Source organism: Buceros rhinoceros, unplaced genomic scaffold (assembly GCF_000710305.1).
Source record: "Buceros rhinoceros silvestris isolate BGI_N320 unplaced genomic scaffold, ASM71030v1 scaffold14544, whole genome shotgun sequence".
NCBI classification, from domain to species: domain Eukaryota; kingdom Metazoa; phylum Chordata; class Aves; order Bucerotiformes; family Bucerotidae; genus Buceros; species Buceros rhinoceros.
This window is the reverse complement of record NW_010408932.1, coordinates 1-12,323: the sequence shown is the minus strand read 5'-3', so window position 1 is coordinate 12,323 and position 12,323 is coordinate 1. Positions and strand designations below refer to the sequence as shown.

Sequence of the window (12,323 nt, the reverse complement as noted above, 5' to 3'; positions counted from 1 at the left end):
CAGGAAAGAATGAGTGGGAAATTAAATTCTTCCCACTTGTGTCAGATCTGCCCTTATATAAACACATTAACAGTAATTTCATGAGGCGTCAAACATAGGAATAAATACTGAGGGATAAAATAATGAGGTGTTGCTATTGAGCTGAACCGTTGCAGCTAATATTACCGCGTATGAATTATGCAGTCTGAAAGAAGGCATATGTTACAGCACTCCAACAGTTGCTTCACCAGCTTCTTCTCGTCGTTAAGTTTTGGGTCCCCTAGGTGAATCCATCCTTCTTCCCGCTCCAAGGCCAGCGTAGCGTTTAAGTAAACACACCGAAACACACGCACACACACGTGTGTGCATGTACGCACACTAAGCTCTTCATAGGAGGCCCAACTCATTCCTGCTAGAATTCCAGCGAAGTTACTGATGGTACACCAGAGATTAATTTTGCTGAATGTTGAATAGACATTCAATTCAATTTTTAGAATAATAGCACATTTATTAAGGTCTTTGGCTGAAGTTTGCAAGTTGCGCTAATGTAAACAAGAACATTTTGTTTGTAATTTGCCACATCTATTACAGCTTTACTAGGACTCCAATTAGAAACTTAAGGTTCATTTAGTACACGCACATCTGGTACTGATTTAAAATGACTTTCCTTCTTCATCTAAGGACAGAAAATGACCCGAGTAGCCTTTTTACCCAGTCTGAAGGATACTGGGTACTGGGTAAGGTGAAAGGAGGGTTCGTGATCCTAAGGGAAGAACCAGAAAAGCCACTGAAAATATCCCTGTGCTACGGCTACAGCACTGAGGAGAACGTACCTCGACGTACTGCTGCTACAGCTGCTTTCCAGTCACAGGGTTATTCATCTGAACAGCTTCACAAATCATTTACAGTGAAAAACGAAAGAGAATGACCGGGCCCTGCTTCTGATCATGGGTAATTCTCGCACCCAGTTCAGAATTTGAGAAGAAACCATGACAAAGCCCACCATGACTGCTACAGTCCCTTCAATTTCTAGACTCCTCTGTGTATCTACAACACACACTACGGACCAGCAAAAGCCAGGCACACACCAGCGTATTGCAAACGGCCCTCGTACACTCAGAAATCGGTGGGAGCAGTTACAGCCTATGACCCAAAAACGCAAATGTCTTCATACGGTAAAAGGAGAGTGGAAGTACACCGGGATCCGCTTTCATCTCATCAATACTGTAAGAGCATCATCAGAGTGTGATCCATTTTAAGCATAACTCCCCCTAATTTCAGTGAGGCACCCACCACCATCTAGTGCATAACAACTTTTCCTTTTTGTCATTCAAATCCTATTTTCTCAAACAACATTTTCCCAGTTTCTTCACAGTTCGAAAAACACGTGGTTCTTGCACAAACCCTTTCAAGCTGCAGCCTAATATGTCAGGTTATCAAAATGTCGTTGCAAAGGCTTGGACATGCATATATTGCCCTCAGGTCGTTACTGTACTGAGTTTTAATACCTTTGTTTTTCCGTGGTCAGTCTTCAGGAATAAACCCGAAGAATTCTGTGCATTTCAGAAAAAGCCGGCTCAGGTCGGAGGAACAAAGAGGATTTCATTTAGCCACCAAAACATGAGGTTGTTCTTCTTTCTCAATAGCTGCATTATGTTCTACTTTCTGATTCATTTATATTTACTGGTACTATAGGAGTTCCAATTCAGGAAACATAATTTGGAAACATAATTCTGTTTAAATTCCAGAATAAGCATTAGCTTCCAAAACATAAAAGCCAGAAGCTTTATGATAATTGAATCCTTTTCAGCAAGTATAATTCATCAATAAAGTATTCCTCTAATGATGTTATTGTTCCTTTATTTAACTGTTTTTTGAATTTCTGAAGCTCCTGCAATGCCAAATTCCAAATGCTACATGAATCATTTGTATTTTTAGAGTCCCATGTTCCTTCCGGAGACACAGGTTTCATAACAGTTACTAATGCTCTGGATCTGAAAAATTAGGCCTTTAAAATACAGACTATCTCGTCAGTTAAGATGTCTTGTAACCAGTGCTTTGTACTGGTAGATCCCGAATGGAATAAAGAATGAGTTTAAATTTATTCTAGAAAATAGAAATTTTTTTTCTTAAAAAGGGACTGTCTTTTATTCTTTTTGTACAGTGCTAGACGAGCAAGGGCCTGCGTCTGGAGTTTTAACAACGTGCTTAATAGCTGATGATGAATAGGCAAAATGAGTCAAAGACCAACAAAGATAAGCTAACCCAAACTCTTGGAGTAATTGGCTTAAAAATCTAGTTGCAACCATTTTTTTTCCCATGGATGTCTCATACGGATTCCGTAACACATCATTCTGCTGTGGTCCAACTTCAATGAAGGACAACAGAGATAAGGAAAATAACGATGTTCTGATGTTCCAGTGTAGGAATTATTCAATTACTGCGTTCAGCCACGATTAGGAAATCCAAGTTAAAGCTGGAAATTTAGGGATTTATGCACTTTTCTTAAACAGAATTCTATGAGAACACTTCAATTTTTTGCTGGTACTAACAACACGACGAGCTCAAAGGAAACCTGCATTTTACAGACTTTTAGCTTTATCTCCATTATGTGGTCTTGGACTATCATTCACGAAGTCAAGTTTTCAGCTCCCCTTCTGCCATCGTGGGGCAGGGAAACACCTGCAACTGGCAGCTCGGATACACGTCCCACCACACAGGTAACATTTTTGGCAGCAAGGTCCTCTTAGACCACGCTGTCGTGGACAGGGCAATGCCATCATAAAATCTTAGGCCCACCAATTTTGGCATAGAACAATCCTAAATATAATCCTAAAGCTTGTGTCACACCCAAACCAAAGAAAACCCCTCCACTTTTAGGGACTGCATACAGAAGAAATGAAACAATACTCTCCTTATCTCCGTCCCCTTAAATCACATTCCTGAGAGGGCACGTACTCAAGTTTCATCCCAGCAAACAAAAGCAGCTGCCTACAGCGCTCAGATGACCCTGATAACACCTTCCTGAAACAAAGCTCCGAGCTACAGCGCGTTTTGTACCTGTTTTTGTTCTTCTCCTAAGCCGTCCCACATCGAAGCTACAATTTTGGAGACTTCACCAAAAGTAGCATTGGGGTTTTGGCCCTTGATGGCTGCTTGAGTGTCTCGAAAGAATAATGCATAGGCAGACACAGGCTTCTGTGGCTCGTTTGGGTCCTTCTTCTTCTTCTTTTTGGGAGTTTTGGGTTTCTTTCCCATATCTGAAGCAGGTCTCTTTTCTCCTCCATTGACCTGTAATATAAAATCAGAAAAGCACTATTAAAAAAGCCGATTTAATTCAGGCCACCCATCGTTACAGCATCTGTGATACATGGAGATTTTGGATTTTCCATGCCAAATGGAATGTTAGCTGCCACTTTTGATAATCCAAAGGTTGACTTAGTCACATGTCTAAAAGTCGTACATATTTCAGATTGTGTAACTTTTTCCTTCAGAGTGCTTTATATTTTGCTTTCAAATAATTGTAATAATCTCATTTATAGTTCATCTGATCTTTCTTTTTTTTTTTTTTTTTTTTTTTGCTTCTTCTAAGTTTTATTGCCAATGGTTGTACATGCTTATAATGAGCAAATTCAAATGAAATTCACTTCTTGATAGCCTGGCCACCAGTTCAACCACACGAACCACCTGCAGACAGGAGGAACACTGTCACTCCTACCTTTTCCTTATCCTCACCCTCTCCCAGACCAGTGTTCACAATTGATTTCTACTGTAACTGGTTGGACACCTTCTAGGAATTTGAAGAGAATCTAATTGGGAATAAAATGATTTGAGTTACAGACATTCTCCTGCACACCTTCTAATTAAAATCTGAAGAAACAAAGCTTTACTAGTACACACTCTTTAGACCCTTTGGAAAATCACTTCTGGTCTGTCTGGATTTAGCTGCACAGTTTTTTAACACTACTCATGTAAAAGCAAATGGTTTAAGGAAAGGAGTGGAAGAGTATATGAAGAGAAGCGCGCGTGCACCACCTGAAGAAAACCGCACGTGAGCATTTATGCTAATTTTCAAATGCAGCTACGGTTTGCCACTGAAGAGCTCAGAGACCCTGACCACCAGAGCACCCTGCTCTCCCAGGGGACTTACAAGCACTTAAAGGGACGCTGTCCTGACTCTCCAACAGACTGGAGCTCCAGGGCAAAGCAGCCTCTCTTGACATGATCACTTCATTCACTCTACCCGCAGCAACAATGTGTGATCTTACCGGAGGTTCAAAGGCTTTTTCCTCTTGTTGGCATGGCCAGAGAACTCCGCATCATAAGCGTTTTGAAGTAGGAGAAGATCACATCCTTGTTTCATTATTTTTTAATAATGCATATTGAGTGACACAGGAGAACAGAGGTGTTCAAATCAGTGGAACTGCATCAGGAAAACAGCTGGAAATTCTCACTCCGAGTGAAAAAACCCTTTCATTTTCCTATGTACATCGCTGTGTGGTGTCCAACAGGGACCAGGTGACCACGTGGGGTGAACAACCTGGATCTCTGTGGCTCACTAAGCACAATGACAGTGATGACCACAATTTGAAAATGAAGTTGCATGTTTCCTGTGTGTTGTGTTACAATAGGTGCAGCTTAAAAAGACATGGAGCCTATCGGCAGCGTTTGGAACACACAGAGAAGCGGAAACAGTGTGCCACCCATTACTAAGTTATCCAACTTTTAAGTCTCTTGCTATTATTTCATTCTACAAGGCACACGGAACTACCAGCTAAATGGTAATTAAATACGGCTCCCTAGTTAATTTGGCAGTAACAGCCTAAAATCTTCAGTCAGCTCTGTGCAAACTCTCTGAGCAAGGAGGCTTGACAATAATTTGGGGCTATAGTTAAAATTTTACCTCTATTATTTGCTAAACTTTTCCTCTTTTCAGAGTATTTTTGGACCAATGCGATTTAAAAGTTCTCAGTAAATCAGGATTCCCCTGCCCTTGAACTAGGTGCTGTGCTGCAGAAACTTGTGTGAGAAGTCTTCTGGTAAGCTGTTCTGAGAGCAGCTCCAAAATCTTATTCTCCAGCCCGAATGATCAAGAGACTTCAAAACCCCACTTTTAAAAAGAGAGTACTCACAGGGGAAATTCTGTTTGTCTTACATGAAAATAACGAAATAAAAAGAATACCAGAATTCCAGCACTAATACCCCTGCAAATGGCTGAGATGATGGCCTGCCTTATGCTTTCATCAGTCCATCAGCTTCATAGACTCCGCTTCTAACCACCAAAGCAGAGACAGATGGGAAATAAAATAAAAACCATATATATTCTTCTAGGCATAGACTTGTGTCTCAAAATCCCTGGAGGTGTAGTTAGCTCATGGTAATCCACCTCCTGTCACGGCTTATTGCTTAATTATGGTGATGTATTTAACTTATTTATCACAAGAAGGCAATAATCTTTCACTTTAAAAAAGTGTACATTAACCATGTTGCACACATAACAGATCACAAGAATATCTAGTGCAGGATTTAAAACTATCAAGTAAGGCACATCGTTGATATCTAAATGTCCCTTGAGAAGCTGGAAAATGTCTATAAGCATATTTAAAATAAACTCAATAGTACCAAAGCCTTTAATGGAGCTAGGAGAGCTGTTTTATGCACACTATCTTGCAGTAATCGCTGTAGTTTAAAATAGATTTTAATCAAGCACCATCTGCATAATAGGCTGAACAGACAACACAGGATTCTACTTATAACTCTCATCATATAAAGTAAATATTGTAAAACCTCTGCCACATAAAGAGAACGTGCTGCAGTTCTTCACTAATGTGTTTCTGTTAGTTAATTCTCGCTACTTGCAATCCTCTCCTGTTTCCCTCTAAAATACCTTATTTGAAATTCTCTCATAAGCTGGTATTCAGCCGAACACGGGAGAAACCCGTTACCCATCGATGAAGAAACACGCCTTTGCAAACCAGCAACGCTAACAGCGGCTCACAATTACGCTTGGCAATAACCGAGTACATGTTTAACGATCCAACGGTATGAATCACGGCAAGAAGCACATAAACGTAATATTCCAATGTCGAGGTGGTCAGAATAAAGCATGTGGTAAGTGGCCACTTGATTCAGAGTGGTTTTTTAGTTACTTACAACTGCTGATTTTTCAGTTTTCCTTTTTTTCTTCTTTTAACCATAGTTCCACATAGAGATTTAGAAGAATTAAGGGGACTTAGGGATGTGAATCACTTGCAGAAACAATATCCTCGCTCTGAGAGCGCGTTCACACTCCTATGGACCTGGAAGCTTCCTGGCTGTGTGTACACTGCCTTCGAATTACGCTGCAGGTGTCACCGATCTCATGGTCACACCACCTCAGCTGCCTTGCTTTTAGAGCAATGGTCTGTAGGGCAACTGAGCCCTCTCCAAGGCAGCTCCCCTCCCTTTTTTGTGCAAGGCAATATATGACAAAAGGCCTGTATGAAAGAGCCTTTATGAGAATGAGTATTGCCAGAAAATATTGAGCAGTTGCTGCCATCAGTTCTGTGTATCTTGGATAAGGCTTACAACAATTTGCATATTTACCATGAAATGAGCATCCAAGCAGCTCAGCACACGAACAATGACATCAGTTCGTAAAGTTCCTGATTACTGGCATTTGGAATATGCGCGTTAAGCTGAAATAGTCTTTTCCTCCGTGCATGGAAATCAGCAGTTCACTAGGGATACAATTATATTTCTAGTCCAAATGTATGCAACATATATTTGTCCATACCTTCTGCCATCCTCTTTCTAGAAATTCATGCAAACATGAAGAGGACACTAAAAACTTTGTATTTTTTCCCTCTAGATAGAAATAGTTATAGCTGTTAGGGATTTCTCTACCAGATCTGCTATTGAATAGCCGGTGGCTTCTCCTTCACCCCTCAGGCTGGGTGTTCAGCTGGTATAAACTAAGGGAGGTCATCGGACACTGAGGGGATTTTCCATTTTAAAATGTACCTTGTGTCTTTTTGCTCAGTGTTGGTACACGGGCAAGCACCTTCTCCTGCTGGTTCAATAGGGAGAATGTCACTGCTGCTGTTAAGGATACAGTGAATTCAGAGGGAGTCGTTTATGACGTAGTCCTCACGGCAAGAACACCTTGCTGACTCCGTGAAGCTGCTCAAACGTGGCAAGCTCCAGCAGCTACAACATGACTGCAACGGAAGCCCTGAGCCCTGGCCCTGCTCCATTAAGTAATACCTCACATCTACACAATAGCTTATAAAACAAAGAGAAAACTCCCAATTTAGCAAAGTTAAAAGACAGAGGTTCTCACAAGAGGTGGAATGGCTGCTCTACCTCCTCCTGTGCCCATCCAGTGCCGCCTTTCTCTGGGAGGAGAATTTCTGGAGTGAGAAGAACCCTCACGGGCTCCTCCAGAGCAGCTCTGAGGAAATGTAACACAAGCTGGGGCTAGTGAGAAAGATCTCCACAGAAAGCTGGCTTGTTCCAAGTATCCGTATCCAGTCCAGGAAGAGCAGCGTGATAGGAAGATACACAGCGGAGGGGTTGAAATCGTAAACCACAACAATAAGCTAACTTCTTACGCTGATTAGAGTTTAGAGCCATGATGGCTGGACTTGGTGATCTTCAAGGTCCATTCCAGCCTGGACGACTCTATGATTCTATGATTACTCAAACCCTCTTCTCTTTTATGGAGGGAACTACAGCAGAACCACTCCATCGGACCAGGTGTGCCAGCCCACTGCCCATCTCTGATGGTGCCCAACCTCACGCTTGTTCACGAAGACCTAAGAAATCCCACAGAAGACAGGTATGGCATAATCTGCCCCCCATCAAGCCTGCACTTTAAACTCTACTAGCTGGAGACGAATTTGAGCCCTCTGTCATTCTTAATCAAATTTAATATCCTTTAAAATATTTCTCTAGGCAGAGAAATTATAATTCCTGAATTTGAAGGCAAGGTATCAACTTTGGCACACTGAATTTAGTTTTGCTGGTGTATTGTGCCTTTTCTCCTCTTTTTCTGCTTAGACTGAGCACAAGAGCATTTTAAAGAGAGTTTTCTGAAATAAGATGGCATCTTAACGAGTTGAACACTCTATAAACTGGCTTCCACAAAGAAAGGACCAAGTTTTACTTGGTCTGCAGTGCTTAGTATTTCTTTACTGAAAACACCAGCCTTGCAGGAAAGCACAACCCTACTCTTTTGCTAGCAAAAGCGTGGCAGTGAACACGTACATGAAAAATACGGGTTAAATAACAGAAATATTTGACAGAAGCAGAAAGAATACCTTGACTGAGAGAATGTTTTCTCCAGAAGTTTAAAGCATCTTGGACTCTGCCACCAAAATATGTAAAAATCTTAGTGAAGCTACAGGAGTAGCAAATAAATTATTCCGAAAAAGTAAAGGCTGCCTGGAATTATTTTTACATAGCTGTATTCTAATGTCTCCCTCAGTAAGGAAGGGTTCATTTAAAATGTATGAATTATTCAGTAATTTTAAAAACCTAAACTTTGTGAAATCAGGGGAAAGTCCGGAAATAAAACTTTTGAATCAGAATTTATTCAGAATGTAGTAAAACATACGCCTCCAATTACATGATTATTTTATAGCCTGAAGCATGAAAACCAATGTAATTTGAAAACAAATCAGACTTACATTTCTTGACTGGATTATACCTCCTCAGTGACTCACAATATGTTTTCTTCACACTCCTCGCAAGTCTGCAGCTTTTCCCCACAAGACACGGCCACGGTACACACTACACTACAGGACCGCTCTTGTTTTGTAAGGACCATAAAACAGAGCCACAGCGGTTCTCAATTTCAATATTCCTGGTTTACGGGATGACTTTGCACTAAGTCCCAATTTTTTTGAGTCTCAGGTTTTATGTCTGCAAAATTAACATAATGGATTTGTGTATTTTGGGGGAGGTTTTTGCATGCAAAACCTGCAACACAAACTGACACTTAACCTTTAAAGAAATTTATTATCTAAATGACTATTATTACTCCATGCCTGTACTGACACTAAAATGAAGCTTAAATATATCATGATGGAGCGTTGGCACCTCCCAAAGTATAAATCCTTAATGGGTCTTCAAGATTTTCAAGGCAAGACCTTTAAAGGTTGTGGAGGATCTTTCTGTTCTGGTTGCTCTGATATTCTGTTTACTCACCCTGTGACCAAGGAGCAAAGAGTAGCATATTGCACAGACTGTTCTTACTTTTTATAGCTGTAACTTGATCTTTATCTGGGAACAAACATCCCTTCTATGCAAGTGAGAAAACTCAACCTTTATATTAAAATCCTAAAGGAATGGCTATCTTTTGAGTGTTTTATAGGATTGCAGTTTGCTCTCATAAAGAGGAATGATGTCATTCACTCAGGCTGCCTGAAGAATTGACTGGAAACTATAAATTCTGTATTCATAACCCTTCATTCACTTCAGTCAACCACCAACAACGTATAAAGTATCACCTTGAGAACTGTGGCCACACAATTCATTTAGCAGGTCCTACAAATATCCACCATGTACAAAGTAATCCTAGCATCTAAGCCTACCTTAGAGCTATCTTCTCCTTCATCTTCATGGACTGAACTGGATGGTGAAGGAGTTGCAGATTTGCTTCCAGGTGGAGAGGGCGAGTTGTGAGGAACACTGTTTCCACCCATATTCAAACCAAGCTGTGCACTGAGCTGGGACTGGTTAATAGTAGTCAGCTGCCCGTGCTGCATCATTCCTGGCTGCCTAATATCTGCAGGTTGAACCCTTGGCCTCATGGTTGCCATCTGAGGATGGGAACTATACTGGGCTCCTTCTGTATTCCGTAAATCTTGCATCTACAAGAGGAAAAAAACTGTATTAAGCATATCACTAACAAAGTGTTCTGTTCCTTTAGACCCCGGTCGGCCTGATCGGCTATATAAGGCTTAAAAGAAATGGCAAGTACTTAAATAGACATGTAAATACTGGAAATAAACAGAGTAAGGATATGATTGACATTTGCATAAAAACACTGACTGTTACAAACTGTTCAGGCTCTAGCCTCGTCCCGTGGGAATGGCGAAAGGCAATGAGAGCGTGTTTCTTTCCAGGGGGAACAAAAGGGCACTGGTTTCTGCAACCGCGTATAGAGCACTTCGGAAACGCCAACAGACAGGGGCAGGTTCGCTCTCTCGCCTTCCCATCCAGGTCAGAACAACACACCCTCAAAGTTCAAGACAATTTCCAGCTCCTACTTTTCTTCTTAGGATTTTTACGTGCGCGAGCTGTGAATTTGGAAGCTGCGTTTTCCAGAGTTTGAACGTCTAGTGTTGGGTCCAACTCTATTTTGCCTGACGCTGCCCAATGGGATACTGGGATTTCCAGCATTCAGACATCTGACAAGAAGGATGCATTGACAGACCGATTAAATGATTTCTGAGTTGATTTGCTGCTAAAACATACATGAAGGGAAAGCTCCGGAGTCATGGGATTGACAAGTGAATCCATTGTGCTATGTGGGTCACCGCGTCTTAGCATTAACGAGACATACTATTTTAATGCAAGCAACACATTCAGTCTCTGCAAGGGCAGGAATTAAAAGCACTGGAGGATGAAACTCCTTTCTCGTCCAGAGGTCAAATGCACCACACACAGGGTACAGCAGACAGCCTGTAACAGCTCAATATACTCTTACGGAAACATGACGAATAGCACAGAGTTATCAGGGAGAAGCTCAGATTTAAGCTGAGGTGTTCTGCGGGAGATTTAAAATTGAGGTGTCAGTTCAGAGCTGAAATGAAATAGATACAGTTGTCTTTCTGTGCATCAGACAAACACGCTGTACGAATCACGTGGAATCTGACAGGAGCTACCACTGTGTAAGTTCCTCTACAGTAAGGACGTGTGTCAATGGTCCAATATACTGACATAACCAGTTAGTCACTGATGGTCTTTGTTAGACTTGTCATCTGAATTGTCTAAAAGATCACTCGGATTTTTTAAAAAAAAAACTTTTTATAGCTCGTGACTTCTAGAGCCCACCTCTCTCTCATACACCCACTCCTATGTATCATGGCCATCTGTACGATACCTTTCAACCAGCAATGCTCAGAAAAAGAAAAGATAAACCTGTAACTTCGCCTTTTCTCTTCCTATTGATAGTGTAAAAATTTATCAGTTTTAGGGAGATACTTTATGAGCTTGGGGATTGATTTTTGTAAAGCTGGCTGGTGGGCAGTAAATCAAACTAATAATACCATTAGTTATGGCATACTTGCCACTTTACATGTACGTGTGTCTCTGAAAAGTACCTGAAATGGCTTCTGACAACATGACATCACAATTACACCTGTATTTGCATTGCTTTAGAAATGAATAGCTTTTGGTAAAAAAGGGTTATCGATACAAACACGGTCAAGTTCCTTTAACGACTATTAAAGCACCGGAGGAGAGGAGCAGAGGCAGCGCGGTGTGGAAATCAGTTGAAGGCAGAAATTTGAATTACGGCCTTTACATTTTTAAGGATTGCTACTGACTTCCTGTTCCTTTCTCTCCAGTATCACCTCCCCTCCTCGCCAAACCTACTGGTCTTGAACACTATCACCACCTCTGCCTCTAGCAGACAACCAGCTGCTGCGCAGCAGATCGGGAACGGGGAGCAGAAGTGTGGGCTGTCCTGGCCAGCACGGGGTGAGCAGGCAGGGGATGGAAACCCACCCAGTCCCTCACGTGCTGGGGAGAGGGAGGCAGAACCCTCCCCAAAGCCCTTCCTTTACTCTCTCCGCGGTGCTTGACCCTCCCCAGGGCACCAGCACCCCACAGGCGCTGATGCTGCCCCACTTGCAAACCCCTTGGGGTTTCGTGGGGCAGCACCTCATGGTGCCAGATTGGGGCTGGGATTGAAACCCCTCACAAAAGCCTAGAAAAGCGAGAGCACATTTTAATAAGAATATGCATCCTAATGATTTTATGAACTCTCAAATGGAAAGAAGCACTCTTTGAAACTCCTAACAACTCTCATTTTGAACGAGCTTGCAAAGTGTCTGCCTCTGAAAGCAGGGCAAAGGTTGTAATTTTAATTACTTTTCCCCAAGTAAAATATAATAGAATTGCTATTATTCAAATGATCTCTCCTTTATTAAAAACTCTTCATATGAGCTTCGAATATTATCATATAGATACTGCAGAACATTCTGTATTGGTCATCTTTAAACAACATATATTTTTAAACAGTCTGTTTAGCTCCAGCGCTGAACAAACACTGTTCTCGGATAACATGACACCACCTGGATGGTTCTGGATGTATCCCCATACAAAACATGTGTGTGTATATATATATATTTTTT

At 41.5% G+C, this 12,323-nt stretch overlaps 1 protein-coding gene across 1 annotated transcript in view; it reads right to left on the bottom strand.

Moving 5' to 3' along the window:
* TOX (thymocyte selection-associated high mobility group box) overlaps positions 1 to 9,833 on the bottom strand; it is a gene marked incomplete at its 5' end in the record, with an annotated part of 39,304 nt that extends 29,471 nt beyond the window's left edge. The window contains 2 exons of the mRNA XM_010135058.1: positions 3,040 to 3,270; positions 9,555 to 9,833. Of these exons, the coding sequence (XP_010133360.1) occupies positions 3,040 to 3,270; positions 9,555 to 9,833 (510 nt within the window). The remainder of the gene's footprint in view (positions 1 to 3,039; positions 3,271 to 9,554) is intronic.
* Between the last annotated feature and the right edge of the window lie 2,490 nt (positions 9,834 to 12,323).